The 18,038-nt window shown below is 42.3% G+C and overlaps 1 protein-coding gene across 2 annotated transcripts; it reads right to left on the bottom strand.

Moving 5' to 3' along the window:
* Window positions 1–532: 532 nt before the first annotated feature.
* FAM50A (family with sequence similarity 50 member A) lies at window positions 533–17,864 on the bottom strand. 2 transcript variants are annotated; one of them, XM_081320363.1, is made up of 14 exons: window positions 17,725–17,864; window positions 17,175–17,299; window positions 13,355–13,439; window positions 13,111–13,210; window positions 11,888–12,027; window positions 11,321–11,397; window positions 11,104–11,170; window positions 10,914–10,975; window positions 9,311–9,387; window positions 7,481–7,535; window positions 6,132–6,180; window positions 5,836–5,906; window positions 5,249–5,359; window positions 533–711 (listed from the first exon to the last, which is right to left on the bottom strand). In XM_081320363.1, the coding sequence occupies exons 2-14, from the start codon at window positions 17,283–17,285 to the stop codon at window positions 703–705; spliced, it is 1,014 nt and encodes a 337-aa protein (XP_081176489.1). In that variant the 5' UTR covers window positions 17,286–17,299; window positions 17,725–17,864; the 3' UTR covers window positions 533–702. The 2 variants fall into 2 exon arrangements, with proteins under 2 accessions (XP_081176489.1, XP_081176490.1); XM_081320364.1 differs by having other exon boundaries at window positions 17,681–17,777.
* Between the last annotated feature and the right edge of the window lie 174 nt (window positions 17,865–18,038).

Below are 18,038 nucleotides of genomic sequence, written 5' to 3'. Positions count from 1 at the left end.
AAATAGGGGGGGCTTTCAATCTAACAGTTCTATAGCTCCACCCAGTATATCCCTAGGCAACTGCCAACATATCTTCTTTCTTTTCTGAGATTGAGCTTTCTTGATGACCAGGAGGACAGGACTGAAATGTCAGTATCACATTTCACCCATGGTCCTCCAATGAGAAAATGCAAACAATTCTACAATCCTTTGGAGGTTGCCCAAAGGACCACAGAGGACCACCAATTTAAGAGTTCCTTAACCCACATATTTCTTTCTGGATTAAACTGTTATGGTGGTCTTTTATCTAGAATAAAGCAATATAAAAATATAAAATGACCAGTTCTGAAATTTGTTTTCGTATCAGTGAACAACAGCCTGCCTAGATTTTGAAAATACTACCCTACACCTTAGATTATAAGCCTTACCTCTGAAAGCACTTTCCAGTATCACCTTAGGTCTCAAACCCAGTTTTAACTTGGTGGCTTTAAAGCCGGACCATCAGATCTTACAAGCTATGAATAACCCTAGGACCAACAAGTCACTTCAGGGGTTGAGAAAAGCAAAGTTTATTTCACTGAAGGGTGATGCAAATATGGACAAAGCTTAGCTGAAGAGGTGGAAGGCCTAGAAATACTGCAGGAGATCTGGGGTGGCAAGAGCCAGATATGACACACACTCACATATACACACACACAGAGGACCAGGAGCTCCAACAGCAGCTCAGCGGATCTGTGGGGGAAAGAGTAGAAAAATAGTGTTAGTCTCATTTCATCAGCAATTTGCTACCTCTGGTCCCTGGACAACCAGAGTAGATGCTCTCTGCTCTAAGTGCTCTCCTTCCTCAGTTTAATATAGTGGCTTAAGATGATTATAGAACAACAAAATTAGTAATAGAGAATGTGGAATGACCTCACAGACCACAGCAATAAACATGAGAGAAGAAATTATGCCAAAGGACAAGGCCGTGGGCTTGCGGGTTAAAAAACATCATTTTTGCTGACAACTGGGGAAGTAATCTAGCAAGAAACCAAACTATGTATAGTCACAAGCCATTAATGGAATACAGTTATGAGAGAAGCTTTGGCTGCATCAGTAGCAGCTCCATTTGGAGTGGCAGCAGTAACTCATGCCTTTATCAGCTCTAGATTGGATTACCATACAGGCTGTCCTCAACTTATGACCACTGTTGGGACTGGAATTTTGGTTGCTAAGTGATGCAGTTATTAAGCGAGTCATCATATGATCCGACCACATTTAGGACCATTTTACTGAGGTTGTTAAGTGAACCTCATGGTCATTAAGTGAACCCAGCTTTCCCAGTCTGACTTTGCTTGTTGAAAGCCAGCAGGGAAGATTGAAAACCACGATCCCTTGACTGCAAGATGCTGCAACTGTTGTAAATGTAAGCCAGTTGCCCAGTGCCCAAATGGTGATCACATGACCCTGGGGGTGGGTGGTAAAATGGATGGCATTTTGTTCCAAGGCCATCAGAATTTTGAACCATCATTAAACAAATGGTCATAAGTCGAGGACTACTGTAAGAGACTTTACGTGAAGCTGCTTTTGAAAATGATTCATAAGCTGTAGCTGGTACATTTGGCAGCAGCCCATCCACTGGAGGATGATGGTTGTCACAACCATGTGAAACTGATTTTGTGGATGCTGCCTTGGCTAACATGTTTCTGGGTGCAGTTCAAACGACAGGCTTAACCTGTGTGGCTTGGTTCTCAGAAATTTCCAGAACTGTGTCCAAGTTGAACCTGCCTGCTCTGTTCATTTTGCCCTGGAGGGGATCCTATGGATACTTTCTGTTAGGAAAGGTGCCTGAGGGCAGGATGAAGGGAGGAGGCAGAATTTGGTAGAACTCCCTCCATTAGGGTAGCTTCCAGCAGTCCAAGGTCACCTACCCTGCTATCTTTTGAGAAAAACCTAAAAGTGGGAGAGGTTCTATTTTATTTTATTTTTTATTTTAATTTTAATTCCATTTATATCCCGCCCTTCTCCGAAGACTCAGGGCGGCTTACAAGCTTAGCAGTAGCCTTCATTCTATCTATATGCCTGCTTATTAGGGCTTTCGCCCCCCCCCAAGCGGCATTATTACAAAGTCAGCTTAATTGCCCCCAACAATCTGGGTCCTCATTTTACCTACCTCGGAAGGATGGAAGGCTAAGTCAACCTTGAGCCTGGTGGGATGCGAACCTGCACTAATTGCAGGCAGCTGGTGTTACTTAAGGAGGCATTAGCCCACTGCTAATACCAAGGCTCTATGACGCTTTCAGTGCCTGATGTTGGACAGATTGCTTGGACACCATTGGCCAATATTGGATTAGGTATTGTTATTATGGCTTTAATTGGTTTTATATGTAATGTTAATGTTTTCATTATTTTATTGCATACTGTCTTCTGAACTGCCTGAAGTTGAATGGAATGGGGTAGTTGAATGGAATGAGGTAGTATATAAACAACATAATTTTTTAGCTCAGACCCTCAAATAGTCCCTTTGGGGTTTCTGTGAAAATATGTTTTTTTAAAAAGGGGTCAACTGATGGCTTTATTTGAATTATTTTTAAAGCTGCAACTGTGTCTTCTATTTTAATTGCAGCAGACACCTGTTCAGTCTTGATATCTGACTTTCTCAGTTATACACAAGGCTATATTTCATACATAACTTGGCCCTTAAATTCTTCGCACCTCATTTGCTTCCAAAATAATAACACAATATTGTCTAATTCTGGAAGGGAGAGGGCACAACCGTTTGTTTCAGAGGGTTCCCAGCATTGTTTGGGCACTCAATCCATTTCAAATAGCTTCTGGAAATTGAAATGCAAAGCCTAAAGATTATGCTGTTTGTCTTCAGAAGTTCTTAGAATGCCACGAAATTTCCAGTCACCTTAGTGCTGTAATACGCCTCAAATCTCTATGAAATGTAGCAGAATGTATAGCAAGAACAGATATACACCATGTTTCCCCAAAAGTAAGACCTACCCCGAAAATAAGCCCTAGCTTGATTTTTTGGGGGGTGGGCCTAAACTAATAAGTCCTAGTTTTGGGGTGAGGCACAGACCTAAAAATCAAGCTAGGGTGGGAGTGGGGAGGTAGAGCTGCCCCACGGGCCTCACACCCACTTACCAGGCCTCCCATGAACTGACACCTGCCTCTCCTCGCTGGTCCACTTCTTCTGCAGCGTCCCCTGGCCTGCATTTCGCAGTCAGAGGAAGGCCTCTGCCCCTGAGAACCGAGCTATGGATTCAATCCATAGCTCGGTTCTCGGCTGCAGAGGCCTCTTGACTGAGAAATGCAGGCCGGAGCTCCATTCTCAGCTGCAGAATGAAGCTGCTCCTTTGGCCACAGAAGAAGTGGGCCAGCTGGGCGGTGCTGTTGCCGCCGCCGCTGCGAGGTGAGTGGAAAAGACACCCCCCAAATAAGACATGGTGCCTCTTTTTGAGGCCAAAAAAAAAAAAAAAGGACCGGGTCTTATTTTCGGGAAAACACATACATACATATAAACACAGAAACAGAGAGAAACACACACACACACACACACTAACGCACACATAAAAATCATGCTGCTATAAGAAGACCCAGCAGCCAGAGAAAGTCCATGGGCTGGACATTCTATTTTTGGTTTATGCAGACCAGGATCTTCTCCACAGGAGTGACTCCACAAGAGGCAAAGGATAATATATGATTGGGCTGCAGAACTCTTTTGACTCCTATGAAGTGTAAGATCTACAGTCCCTTCTATTTTTATAATGGTCAAAGATTCCTGTAAGCTCCTCACTTTTTTGAATTTAAAAAAAAATCATTAAATGAACTGAGATTCTGTGAACAAATCTGCCCTTCAGAAGAGGATCTCCTTTCTTCTCTACCCAGGCAACAGATAACACATTTTAGGCTGGACTGGAGGCTATAATTCTGCCAGACACAAAGCACAAGTGGGAAGCATCGCACAGTATTTCGTATACAGCACCCTTTTCCTTTAAGGATTAGACCGGTGCTGTTAGCACACATTTAAGAGCAAGGAAAAAGCCTCCTTCCTCTGACCTAGAAAAGCAAATGGCAGCAATCCAATTATTATGCAAGCAGCTGCGGCATAGATTAGGCCTAATTTTAAAATCAATAAGAAATGCAGCTTTCTGGCACAAATGCACTGTGCGCTTAGGTCTTGGTGTATTATTGTATTACTACAGTGTTTAGGAGGGACATAATCCTCTAGGATCACAGAATCCTCAAATCGGAAGCTCTCATTTGGACCATCAAGGCTAACTTGCTGGTCAAAGCAGGAATCCAACTGGAAACATTCCAGACAGATGGACCTCTAGCCTTTGCTTAAACGTCTTTAATTAAGGGGACCCACCCCCTTTCTGAGAAACGTTTCCACTATTGAACCGCTCTTACTGTCAGAAATGAGGTTTTTTCATATATATATATACATCCACTCAACGTCTGCCTTCCTGTAACTTCAACCCATTATTCAGTGTCCTGAACTCAGGTCTTGACCTTCTTCTCTGTCACATCATTTCAAGAATTTTGAACAGCGCTATCAGAACTGGACACCATACCTCATGTGAGCTCTGTTCTCTTGCTGGAATAAGGAAGACAATTTGTCATCTCCTGATACTGCTAAGCTACTGCATGAACCATTCTGACCCAAGGCGATGGTGGATGGGTCTGACTGCAATTAGATTCCATCATCTTTTGCCCTAAGAAATGTTCTTTTAACAAGCCTCATTAACGCTCTCATCTCAAGTTGTTTACTATGTTTTTCAACGCCATGCAGGCAGAAGATTTTAACCTGGTTTCTTTCTCACGCTGAGAAACAATACAATTTGCATGATTAAATAATAGGGGACAATGCATCAGTATGACTTCTGCAGAAGTAGGTCAAGAGAGATTGAGAAGAACAGCTTGTTGAGCTGGATGGACATTACGTTTAAAGGAAAGGGTGACTGGTTAGAAAGTGTGCAATTGATTGTCACTCCTTTTCACTCAGCGTTGGCATCTTCTGACAAATAGCAAAGGCAGAAAAACAATGGCTTATCTTGTGGACACATTACACATGAAATCTATGCGTCTGCAGGGTAGTGCATGAAATGGATGTCTGCAAAATATGTGTTTTTTTTTAAAAAAATAGTGTTTTTTAATATTTTAGCACATAGCTTGAGAAAAAAGGACGGATGTTCATGCTCAGATGACCTTCCCCTGAATGAGCCCATCCTCTTTCAACACCATCCCACAACCAAAGAGAGCTCTCTTCCCTCCCTACCGTATACTTGTCCCACTTCTTCTCTGGATCATAAGGCTCCCATCGGCTCGCGGGGAAAATATGTTTGTTTTTCTCGTACCAGCTGCGAAGTACAACTTTACCGGCGTGGGACTGAAGGGAGATGAGACAGGAATTAGTGGAAGTCAAAGCATTTGATAAATCACTTCCAAATAATCTTCCCAGTCAGCTCAGATGGGAACAAGAAAATTGTTCCCAAAGATTCATGAAAGATGACCCAGAACAATCAAAAGACAAAAGGAAGAATTTGTCTAGTGCAGATCAGGGGAACAAATTCTTTCTGTTAGCTTGCTTGTTAGCTGCTGGATCAATCAATACCTTTCACAGTTGACTGGGGGCAATGGATACTTCTGGATAGCACCAAATTGGAGAAGGCAGCTTGAATTTTTTTAAGTGGTAAGGGAAATGAAAATAATAAGTACATTTGTGAGGATCAGTATGTGTCTGGATAAGCAAAAAAATGGGTAACTTGATGTCAAGGTCATCTGTTCCTTTTTCCGAAATAGGTGGCCCTCTCAGCAGATGGGCTTTCAGAAACAATCGATCCAGTGACATCCCCTTTTCCTCACCTCATCTTTTTCCACTGTTGCATCGCTCAAAAGTCGGACATCATCATGGACGTCAAAATTGAAGAGTGGCCCTGAATTGGGAGAATATGTATGAGGGAGGAGAGATTTACAGAGCAAATTTTCTCTCACTCCAGCCAGGATAAAAGTTCAGCCCAGTTGCTTGCCCGAATAGCAGTCACCTTAGCATTCCCCTACCCCGAGGGGGCTTCGATAGTGTTGTGGAAAGAAGAGACTCACGCCAGCCGAAAAGCCAGACAAAAGCCGAAAAGGAAGGAGGAACAACAGAAGACACTCACCGCTTTTCCCCCGAGCCTTGGTGACAATGAAATCATAGAAGCTGTGATGCTGGATGGGCAAGAAGAAAAGGGTTGAGGAAGATACATCACAAAAAAGGTCCTCCCAACCAAACCTGAGCGAGCCACCTGGTGTCGCTACATTTAAGGGCAGAGGGCAGCTGTGTTGTGATTCAGGGTCAGCCTGTGGGTTCGGCAGTTGGGTCGGACGACTCAGAGGAGGAGGGGGGTGTTGAAGACCTTGCTGAGGGGGTTGAAGATCTTGCTGATGATAGCCCTCAGCCAGGCCCCTCCCACTTGGTCACCACAGAGACCCAGCTGTGTGAGCCTGACAGTGTGGATGAAGATGACCCACAGCTGGCCCTGTTCAAGGACGCCCGACGCAGGAGGCAGTCAATTAGGAGTAAACAGAGGAAGGCAATGGGGCTCCTCGGAAGGAGGCACAGAGAAGCCACGCCCTGAACTCTATATAAGGGGAATGTGTGGGAGGGCTGGTTTGCTGAAGGCAACCGCTTGGATAGTTCATGTTTCTTAAAGCTCCTGTTTCTTGGTTTGTCTTGTTCCGTTTGTTTTTGTGGTAATAAATTTGGCAGGCATAATTCCAGCCTCTTGCCTTCTTGTAAAAGGGGTTGTCCCTGCCTTTTCTGCAGGGCCGGTAGCAGGCTGGTACAGAACAAGCTGCTCCGACAAGCACTGAAAGAGGGACAGCAGCCACCAAAAGGAATGATAACAAACGTGTCTGACCTGATACCCTAAGTAGAGTGGTGAGACACCATTGTTTTTGGTCTTCTCAAACACAACTTTAACTCTCTTGCTTTTTCCCAGCTAAGCTCTCTCTCTCTCTCTCTCTCTCCCCCTCTCCCCGCCTCTCTCAAAGTCCATTGTTCCTAAAGTGGGCATGGAGCTTTCCTATTTGGAATCAGGAGCACTGGTGCTTGGAGAACTCCCAACTGGTCCCAAAGGAAATGGGGATTGGGGTTAGCAAAAAATCTGGTGGTGGCAAAATATACAGATTGGGGGCCAGAGTTTGGTTTTCTCTGAGACGCCATGAAAGCGTTCCAGTTCACTGATGGGCTTTATTAAATGAAAAAAGCAAACACTGACCACGAACTGCCTCGAATGGAACTCTCCCTTCTGCATTTTATCCCCTGCCTGAGACTGAATCACTTTTGTGTACTAGAGGAAGGATCCAACCCCTTCCTCTTGTAACCAGGGAATTAGATACGTTGATCCAGAACTTCCGGACCACTGTGGCATTGAGAGCACCTCCTATGCCAACAGGGCACGAGAGTAAAGTAGGGGAACACTGCAGGGAATGCAGGTGGCACAATGAGACAGAGGCCTCCACTTACATGCGGGATGATGAGATCTTCCTTGATGTACATAAGCTGTTCCACACCAGCTGACCTGCAGGGAAAGATGTGCACTTAGCCTCTCCGTCTTCCTGGAGATGCACCAAATGTTTTGGGCCCAGAGGTTATTGCACGTGCAAAACAGAGAGTACGTACTAGGTAGACACCTTCCCAGGTGGCCGATAGTGGGGAAAATACAAAGCAATTGGAGGTGGTGTTCGCTGGTAGCAGCAGTCAAGCAAAGGTAAGTTAGGAAGGTGTAGGGGTGTGCAGGCTGGTGGAATGTGCCTCATCTTCAAGGGAAGCAATGGGATGTTAAGGGTAAAGCAAATGCTAGAAATATGGGGGTGAGGGAGAAAATGAATGGGCTGATCAGGAAGAAGGATAGGTGAGTTGGTGGGCAACCCAATCAGTGAAAAGTTATGGGAAATGAAGGCATGGGGAAAGACAGGAACACCAGTGTAAGGATCAGTCACTAAGGATCACTTAGTGAGCTGTTATTAAGGAGCACAGACAAGGTCAGCAAAAGAGGAGGGGAGAGAGGCAAGGCACATAAACCCCCTCTGGGATTTCTTGTTCAAAAGTCTGAACAAATAACAACTTTTGGGTTTCAGTTCAGCCAGACCGGAAGCCTCCTGAATGGTCTGGCTGAACTTCCAAGTCACAAGAGGTTTCTTCCATGAATAAAGCACATTTTCTGACTTGTGCACACCTGACTCTCCTTCTTTAGAAAAGAAGATGGGCAAGCGTATGTTCCTTCTGAAGTTTGCTAACTTTTCCAACGCACAACTGCCAGTTGCGTTGTAGGTCAGTGCTGCTGATTCTCACTTACCAGCTACATTAGGTATTGGCCTTTATATTGCATGCTTCATGTAACAGTAGTTCTCAACTTACGACCACAGCTGAGCCCAAAATTTCTCTTGCCAAGTGAGACACTGTTGTGAGTTTGGCCCCATTTTATGACTTTTCTCAGCAGAACTGTTAGGTCAGGGGTGTCAAACTCAATTTCATTGAGGGCCGCATCAGCATTGCGGTTGCCCTCAGGGGGGCGGGTGGGTGTGGCCTGGGTGGGTGTGGCCTACTGGGTGGGCGTGGCTAGAGTGCGTATGGCCTATTGGGTAGGCGTGGCCAGCTCTACATCGTTGGCATCAAGGGTGCCTATGGGGGCCTGGTCAGGAGTGGGACAGATCTGAGGGTCTCTGGCAGAAGGAGGGTCTCTGGGCCAGGGCCAAGGCAGTGGGGGCCGTTCCCTCACTGTTTCCAGGATGGCTTCACGGGCCGCATGAAACCACTTCGCGGGCCGCATCCGGCCCCCGGGCCTTGTGTTTGACATGTCTGTATTAGGTGAATCACTGCAGTTAAATTAGTAACATGGTTGTTAAGTGAATCTGGCCTCCCCATCGTGTTTGCTTGGCAGAAGTTTGCAAAAGGGATCACGTGACCCCAGGGCACTGCAACCGTCATGAACCAGTTGCGAAATGTCTGAATTTTGATCATGTGACCATAGGGATGCTGCAATGGTGTTAAATGTGAAAAGTGGTCATGTCCCTTTTTTCAATGCCACTGTAACTTCAAACGGTCATTGAATGAACTGTTGTAAGTCAAGGACTACCTGTGGCGACGTCTGAATAAAAAAAAACAACTCTCCCCCATTGCAATCAAGTCAATGAGCCTGATACCATCAGCTGGCACCAGGCCAGGATCTGGCCTACCAGGGCTAACTCTAATATTCACCAGACAGTAACAACTTGCACTCACAAATGAATGCAAATTGAAACGAATTCTCCTCACCCAGCTGCATGGAAAGTAAAACTCCACAAAGTCCTTTACCGAAGCTCACTGAAGTCCTTGCGCAAGATCTCCAGGGCCTTTTGCAGAAATTGCTGAATGGTGTTGCCCTTTTTCATCTACACTGAGGGAAAAGAAGAGTCAGTTGGGAATGGACTTCTCTCAGATAAACCCTCCCCCACAACTAAAACCTCACACTGTTCTCTGTGGAATCGTATCTCTTAAGTTTACTCTATTTCATCCAAGAAACTCAAGGAATCCATTTTTCATTTTCATCTCAATAAATACTTGATCATTTAACCCTGGCTAGTCTAAGAAGGGTGACATCTCTATGCTGCCATTTTCATGCCTAGGTGGAAAGTGGAATTTGGAACATTCCAGAACCAGTCTGACACTAAATACTCCACCAACCTGTGAGTAATTTCTATCTCTCCCACTCCTATGTGTTTATTTATATAAAAGATTTAGAAGCCTGGCCTTTAACTGAAAGGTTAGTGAAAGCTTTACCAGATTTTGTGAGGGTGATTTTTCTTTAGAGAGGTTATTAGTTAAAGAGGACAATTGTTTATATGGAAGATTTTTTTTAAGTTCAGGTGTGGAACAGAAACGACAAAAAGAAACATGTTTCTTTTCCTGGCCTGTGAGAATCTAAGGTTATAGTATTGCTGGGCAGAACAATTGTGGGCCTGACCATTCTTATGACAAAGAGACAACTGGGAACCACGTTTTAGTACAATAGTATTTTTCCCCAAAAAAATAACTATGATGCCCTGCACATCTGAGAGAAAGTTTGGTCTAATGATTGAGGCTCCAGGCTAGAAATCAGGAGACTGTGAGTTCTAATCCTGCCTTAGGCTGGAAAACTGCTGGGTGAATTTGGGCCACTCACTCTCTGTCAGCCCAATCCATCTCACAGGAATGCTATTGTGGGGAAAACAGGAAGATGTCAAACTGCACATCTGCACCTGCTTTTGCTTACAGTTTGCCAAACAGTGAAGGGAGAAGGACGATGATTTCCTAAGTGGGGAAGGCTATGGAATGCACGAGAGCCTTCTGTTGCCAGTGAGACATATCCACCAAGGTCAAGTTATGAAAAAATGTTTGAGCAGCGCAGTTTTTCTCAAAACAAAAGAACTGAATTCAATTGGCGAACTATGAAATGTGGGTGGTCCGGGGGGGGGGGGAAGGGGTTTTACCTATGTGGCTTTTTGTGGGAAAATCCCAGAACTGACTTTGCTTCTGCTGTGCCTAGATGGATCTTTCAATAAAGTTACACTCTTGGTCATTTTAAAGAGCTGGGAGTTTCTTTTTTTGAATGTGCCATAAATGATGGTTGACAGAAGGAGTATTAAGTATGTTAATCACCTTGAATTATAAGGTGGGATATCAATCAATCAATCAATCAATCAATCTGTTCCCTGTCTTGACTAAGAATGAACAAAGCCGAACACTTGATGGAATGCTGAAGAGCTGTGGAGTAGTAGTGTGCATCAGCCATTTTAAGATGGTCACACAATAAAAGTCAGGGTACTGCATGGAAAAATCCAACAACCTGATTCCTTGTATTCTAGACCCAAGCATTAAACCACCCACCGGTTTCCCAAAGCTGAGAACAAACTCCAAGCAGGCTGGGAGCAAAGCTCACCTTCACCGTTCGGCGGTGCCCAGAGCCGTCCCAGTAACTGAATGTGATCTCAATTTCTTCACCTGCCCAAAGACCAAAGAAAGGAAACAATTAAAAGGATGGGAGACGCCTCCCTTTAAACACAATTATAGCTGTCACCCCCTCCCCGCTTGGAAGGCATGCCAGACCAGCTTCACATTCCATCACTCACTCTTGATTTTTTCTTGTTTGGCCTCCCACTCTTGGCGAAGCTCTTCTCGCAGGCGGTTTTCTTCTTCCTGAAATCCAGGATGTGGAAAAGAAAAGGGTGAAGCAATCTGTGGCCCTCCAGATGTTGGTGAAGTATAACTCTCAGCCTCCATTACTTCTGACTGCTGTAGCTTATGGGAGTTAATCATCACCACCTGCAGGACAAGTAATTGCCATACCTCACGGTCACGGTCAGGGAGGAAGCTAGTGTCCACATCTGGGTTCTTCCCAAGTTTCTTCTTTTTGGGAGGCAACTCTAAGAAAAGCGGGAGAATCGCGTATGAATGGGGAGCTACCTTCAACATTTTGCTGCTTGAATTCGCTCTCCTACACGTCCTTCCCCTGCTGTTTATTTATTTATTTATTTATTTAGTTACATTTATATACCGCCCTATTCCCTGAGGACTCAGGGCGGTTTACAGGGAATTAAAAAATCCACCATACAAAAGTTAAAAAACCAAATTAAAAAATATTAAATTGACCCTGTACACTTAAAAACCCCAGTTAAAATTTTCTCCTCAGCCTGGGCCCGAGAGCTCAAAGAGCCAGGTCTTCAGGCCCCGGCGGAATGATCGGAGGTCGGGGGCAGTCCTCAGCTCCACCGGCAGCTGGTTCCAGAGGGCAGGCGCCCCCACTGAGAAGGCCCTATCCCTGGGTGTCACCCGCCGGCAATCTCTCACCTCTCCTCACAGCAGGCCTACTTCGGCTTCACTTTCTACAACGCATCTGGGCCTACTATTCCTCACCTTCTCGTTCCAATTCTGTTTCCTCATCTTCTTCCTCAGCTCCATCGTCTTCCTCCTCTTCCTCCAGGGTGAAGGACAAGCTTGAGATCTTACGTTTTTGTTCCTGCTTGCGTTCCCGCTCCCGCATCCGTTCCAATTTTCTATGAGAAGAAATTTTTTTTTAAAAAAAATCAGTTTGGCATGAAATGCAAACTTGAGGGAGTTCTTTAAAGATTTCTGAGAAAGGTATTGAAAAAACATTAAGACCACTGGGGGGGGGAGGAAAAAAGGCAAAACAAAACCGATTGAACCACATTTCTTAGAAGGAGAAGGAAGGGAGCTTTTTAAAAGAACTGTTACGCTATCGAAAGCAACAGTATATAGTTGGTTACACTGACACTGAGAGAAAAATGACCTTTTCAAGGCTAATGGTGACTTATGACAGTATTCAAACAGTCACTGTTTGGACAAATCATGCCATTGTTATATTCAGATTTAAGTATGCCATTCTCAAAACTGTTGAAATTTCCCCTCATTTAGGAAACTGCTGTTTGATGAAGTATTCTATTAGTGATATTCAGTTCTTAAAATAACACTTTAATAAACCAAATTACAAATGAAGGGAAACTGTACACAAAGGACTGATAAGAGTTCAAAATTATTCTTATAATTAAAAAAAAAAGGTGAACACCTGCGTCCTACCATGAAATGTCTCTGTTAGTGAAGAGTAATCTGGAGACTTTATAGCTGATGTAAGAATAGCACATTAGATAAAATAGAAGTTCTGCCTATTTCAGCATCTTCATTTTGAACTCTAGTCTGATATCCCTGGGATGGTGATAGGAACAGCATGAAGACAAATACATAATCCTTGATAGTTTATCTCCGGAGTTTCCGTGATTTAGTGAAATTGTTTTAAAATTCATTCTAGGGTAGTTTAATTCACTAGACAGTAAGTTCCATAAATTTGCAGGCATGGAAAAAAAACATACTTTTTTTACATGTCCTAAACCCACTGCCCATCATTCTTCTTGAGTGACTCACATCTTCATACACACACACAATATATATATATATAGGTAAATTGGGGCTCTCCAGATGTTCTGAGCTCCAATTACTCCAAATCAGCACCCCCAATATCAAGGGATTATGTAAGCTATGGGTAAGTTGCCCATTCCCAAGTAATGGAAGATATTCTCCAGATCATCCTGCCCAGAATTTCATGCGCACACTGACAAACTTACAGTTGTAATTCTTTGGACTGTTCCTTTTTGGCTAGTTGCTTCTCCCGTTCCTTTACAAGAGCCTCTTGCTTGGCCTTCATGTCATTGAGGGTCACCAAACCTATTGGAAGAAGCTGTGCTGGAAATAGACCCAAACACTACGCAGGAGAGAAGGGAACTCACGCAAGCTAAGGAGTGGAGGCCAGGGCTTGGGGCCTCTTTCTAAAACTTAGGTAGGTCACTCTTTAACTACATCCAGACTCACCAACGGTGCTAGATTTCAGCTCAGCTTCCACTGCATCATAATGGGCAGAGAATTTCTTATCAATGTTGGACTTCATGATATTCTCCTGCCGTGGGCAAAGAACAGATCAGTCAGAAGAAGTACAATAGAACCTGACGACATTTCAGTGCCCATTTTTTAGACTCAACCCAGTAAAAAAAAGGCAAGTATCTTATGTAGAAAACACAGGGATTTCAATCCATCTACTGTATTTAGGCAAATTTAGGAGATTACAACCTAACCTAACCACAGAAGTTGGGATAGATTAGATGATTTTTCTATGAATTTCAATTAGCAAGGTAAGATAAAGAAACATGTTTCTTCTCATCAAGGATAAGTGTTCATGCGGGGATGAGCAAACTCTTAAGCAGAACATATAGTTGCATATTATATTAGATTGCGCGATAAAAGACCGCCAACAAAGATGAGGTGGTGCTTATGAAAACTGAGGAATCCTCCAGAATTACCTGGGCAATCAAGATAAAAAATATTGTATCAACAACAGATGTTAGTGTCAAATAAGGGGTTTGTCATTGCATTTGGAAGAAACATGTGTCTGGCTGAGTACACCCCAAGACAAAGCACTGGGAAAGCACTTACTCAGCAATAATACAGTGAACACAAGGGAGCAAGCTCAACTCAACACTGATAGAAGAATTATCTGTCATTATCAATATTTGGTAAAAGGTTCATAAGCTGGAATACAGCTTATTACAAACAGACAAGTTAAAAAAAAGAATATTTCAGAAAAATAAACAGTCAACTAGGTCTTGGTATAAGAATGTCAAATCCGTGAATAGCCAGCAAGAATGCCTGCTATAGTCCTGCAAATGAGTACCAAAGAAACGGGTGAGATGTTTTGAATTACTGTAATTTGTTCCCCAAAAAGCTGCAGAATTTTAGCCTTTCTGTTTATAATGAAAATTCTTTTTTTTTATTAGTCACTTAGAATAAAGTGGTTAAAATATAAACCTCCATACCAGATTTATAACTTTAAATCCCATAACGCAAAAGAGGAAAACATGTTACTTAAGGATGAGGCACACTTATAATTCGGCAACCCAGTAAACTATACAGAGACAGGTGTCAGCACAGGCAAAAGACAAAACATATTTCTACAATAATTTTATTAAAATTTACAATTAAAAAGATAAAAGCTAATACAAACTAAAAAATAATATCAAAAGAAAAAAATAGAAAGTGCAAAAAAAAACTAGAAAGAAAACTGGAAAAGAAAAAATATGAACATAATAAAAAGAAAATATATAAAAGTTGCTTCCCCATTCATCAGCAATATAAACAATTTTAATAACTTATCAACTTTTCTTAAAATGCAACAAATGATCTCTTGTTTCAATATCCCATCTATCTATAAAGCAATCCTTAAAGCCTCATCATTTAATCCTGATCAGCAAAAGTCTTTTAAGGGTTACCAGAGATAACAATTGTATTTTAACTTTGATCAGATAAACCAACTTTATGTTCCTTTTTCTTTTAACAATTTTGATCTTTAGTTCCTTCAAATTATATCCTACAATTTTTTGTTTTCAAAGCTTTAATGGGTATCTTTTGTAAATACAATATAGGAAACTTATCCAGGACACTTTTTTTGGGTTCATTATGTGTATATTCCTGTTGATTATTAAGACATCATCCACTTTCATTTATATGTCCAGTCTATGTCCATATCATTCTTGTATTTAACTATACTTTCAGATCAGTCTCAGTTTTTCCAGAAAAGTTGTTCCTCTTCCATAACATTTTCTAAATACAGCATATCAACAGAGGCAGATACTCTTATAAAATTAACTTCTGGATTCCTTGTTCACAAATACTCTTCACTGTTCCAATGTTATATTTTCTTCTTTCTGTATTAGTAAGTCAAATTTGTAAGTGTAATATTTAGTTCCTTATGGTTCTTTCTAGAGTCCAACCGTCAAAGTTGTATCCTGTTTTTTTAAAAGATAATTCAAAACAAAGTATTTTTCTACAGGAAGGAATTTTATACTTAATTCCAAAATCAAAGTTCTAATTACTCTTTTACTGTTTATGCCAAAATAAATTTTAGCTCTTTAAACCTATGTTTAAAACTTATTTTGCTGAAGACTGAAGGAAACCAACCCACTGCTGTAAAATTTGTTAATTCAAGGATTCCTAATAGCTAAAAATGCAGCCAACAACTTTTCAAAAATGATTAGAAAAGAAAATATGCAAACCCAGTGTCTTTCTGTAGGCACCGACTATGGTTTGAGCAAAAAGATAGTATTCTCTCATCTCCCAAAGCTCTAAACCCACTGAAGACTGCTGTCCTGTGTTTTTTTTTTCACGAGGATCAACTGCCTGGAGCACTTGTTGGCAATCTCAAGTTCCTTCCTTATCCAGAGAGGAATTATGAAGGTCTACTCACTGCTCTTCATTTTGCCCTGGTCATGACATACTCAGTTTGTCATTTCTTCCCCAAAAGTCCAGTAAAAAAATATTCTGCTGCATTAGATTTATGTTTAATACATAAGTCACAAAATAGTAAGTTTATATGCAAGGTAATAATAAGGGTCCGTTGCAGGAGTTTTTAGAAATGTCTTACATCTTTCATCTTTACTGTAAATTAAGCAAGTGTAGTCTATTCAGGAGTGCATTTGAGACCATTTTTCTCTCTCAGAAAGTCAATGAAATGACCAGGAGCTAACCAGAAAATTTAAGCTTGTTCTGTTAAAGCAGGAGTGTCAAACTGCTGGCCCACGGGCCAGATGGATCACGCGGAAACCGCTCCCACCCCATTGCCAGTAATGGCAAAACCATCCCGATACATTGTGCAACGTCATGTGACGTCGCAAGTTTGACATGTCTGTGTTAGAGAAAAGCCATTTGAAAATGGTAAATAACTGAACAGATATGAGTATGCCAGACATGATTTTACAAATAAAAAAGGAAAATTGGAGCAATACACACATTCTGGAGACTATGAGTAAAATCTTCTTAAAAGTTAGGTGACAAAAGATGTTAGGAAGATAAGAAATTTCTTAAAAGTGACTAAGAATAAAATTTCAATTCATAATTTCTTCACAAAAAAATAAATAGGAAAAATCGTAAGAAGAGTGTCCATTTGCAAACCAACTTGGAAAAATCTAATAGGGACAAGAAAGATAAGTGAAGAATATATTCTAGAACAAATATTGTACTCAAATCAGAAGTATAAGGATCAGTTTAAACCCTGGTGTGCTGCACTCCCTGCATTAATTAGTTGAATGCAACATCAAGCATTTGGTAGAATATCTACTTGATTTTAAAACCTCTTTAGCTTGTTTATTCTGCATGGTGAAACCTACACAAATGATAGAAAAACAAAGCAAAATACTAAAACATCTCATTTTTAAAACATGGATACTTTTTAAAAATATATTCATGATTTAACAGTGGAAACTTTTGTCCTTGCTTTTTTTGACTAAGGAAAAAAAATCTCTCCAATTGTCCCAAAGATGCTTTTTCATGAGGCAACTGAACTTTCTTGTTTTTCTTTGAAGACGTTTTGCTTCTCATCCAAGAAACGTCTTCAAAACGAAACACCTTCAAAGAAAAACAAGAAAATCCAGTTGCCTCATGAAAAAGCATCTTTGGGACAACTACAACCTGGACAAGTGAGAACCTCCACAGACATTCCCAAGTCCTTCACTTAAAACCTCCACCCTTGCCCGAATTTGTTCCAAACAAACACTTATTTCTAAGCAACAAGCCTGAGTTCCTTAGCATTATCTCCTGCAAGAATTCAAAAACCAATCTCTCAATGATTTCTCCTTCTCATCACCTCAGCAATGCGTTGCCTCATTTGTTCCATATGCTCACGTTGCCTCTCTCTCTTCTTCATCAATTGAAGGGCCCGGCCAGCCTCGCTGGCAGCTCCTTTGTATTGTGCCATGATCGCTGCTGGACCTGGGAGGTACAAAACAGATACATGAAGCTGCTGTAGCTTTACTCTGACAAGTGGCAGCTCTCCAGAAACTAACAAAGTCTTACTCCTTATGGTCCTTTTAATTGATGCTGTGCGAAAGGTCAAACCTGGGATCGGGTGCCTGTAAAGCAGATGATCTACCACTGATCATCAATGGCAATCGTAAAGGCAAGCCACAACAAAAGAAAGAGATCCAAGGACTGGAAGGCAGGGGCAGATATAGGATAAGATGTGGGATTTCTGGATCTGGCACGAGAAATTGTGAAACGAAAAGGGAACCCAATACAGAGAGATCGCTGTGATCCTTGCCTGGTCAAAATACCGTGGAATACCCCCCCCAATGTTCAGAAAAACCTTCTAACCGCAAATCCCACCAGCCGCTTCACCCACTCTCACTCGCACGCACCAGGACAGAACTGAACTCCAACCTTCCTCTTCCTATTTTCCCCACGACAGGAGACACACGGAACAACACTCGGAAACTCAATCGATTCACAGCCGGAACTTCCGGTAGAAAGGAATCGTCGCCATTATCTATGAATGTTTGGGGGGGTGGGGTGGGAGGAAGAGAAGGTTGTTCTAGCCTTGACAGCTCTATGGTAAGACGACTTTTATATTTGCAGAGGCGGGCTTAGGCAGCGGCAAGGCGGAAGTGTCAGTCAAGACGGAAGAGGCGCGTGGTTTGGCTTCCTCCAGAGGCGGCGACGCAGCTCCCTGGAG

Source organism: Vipera berus (genome assembly GCF_964194415.1).
Source record: "Vipera berus genome assembly, chromosome: 2".
NCBI classification, from domain to species: domain Eukaryota; kingdom Metazoa; phylum Chordata; class Lepidosauria; order Squamata; family Viperidae; genus Vipera; species Vipera berus.
This window is presented reverse-complemented; position numbering and strand designations above follow the sequence as displayed.

Coding starts and splice junctions, on each gene's coding strand:
- FAM50A (XM_081320363.1), bottom strand. CDS start 17,285: ATGGCACAATACAAAGGAGCTGCCAGCGAGGCTGGCCGGGCCCTTCAA. Junction 11,171..11,320: donor TCCCTGACCGTGACCGTGAG/GTATGGCAATTA, acceptor CCTGGATTTCAG/GAAGAAGAAAACCGCCTGCG. Junction 5,360..5,835: donor CAACAGTGGAAAAAGATGAG/GTGAGGAAAAGG, acceptor ATCTCCCTTCAG/TCCCACGCCGGTAAAGTTGT.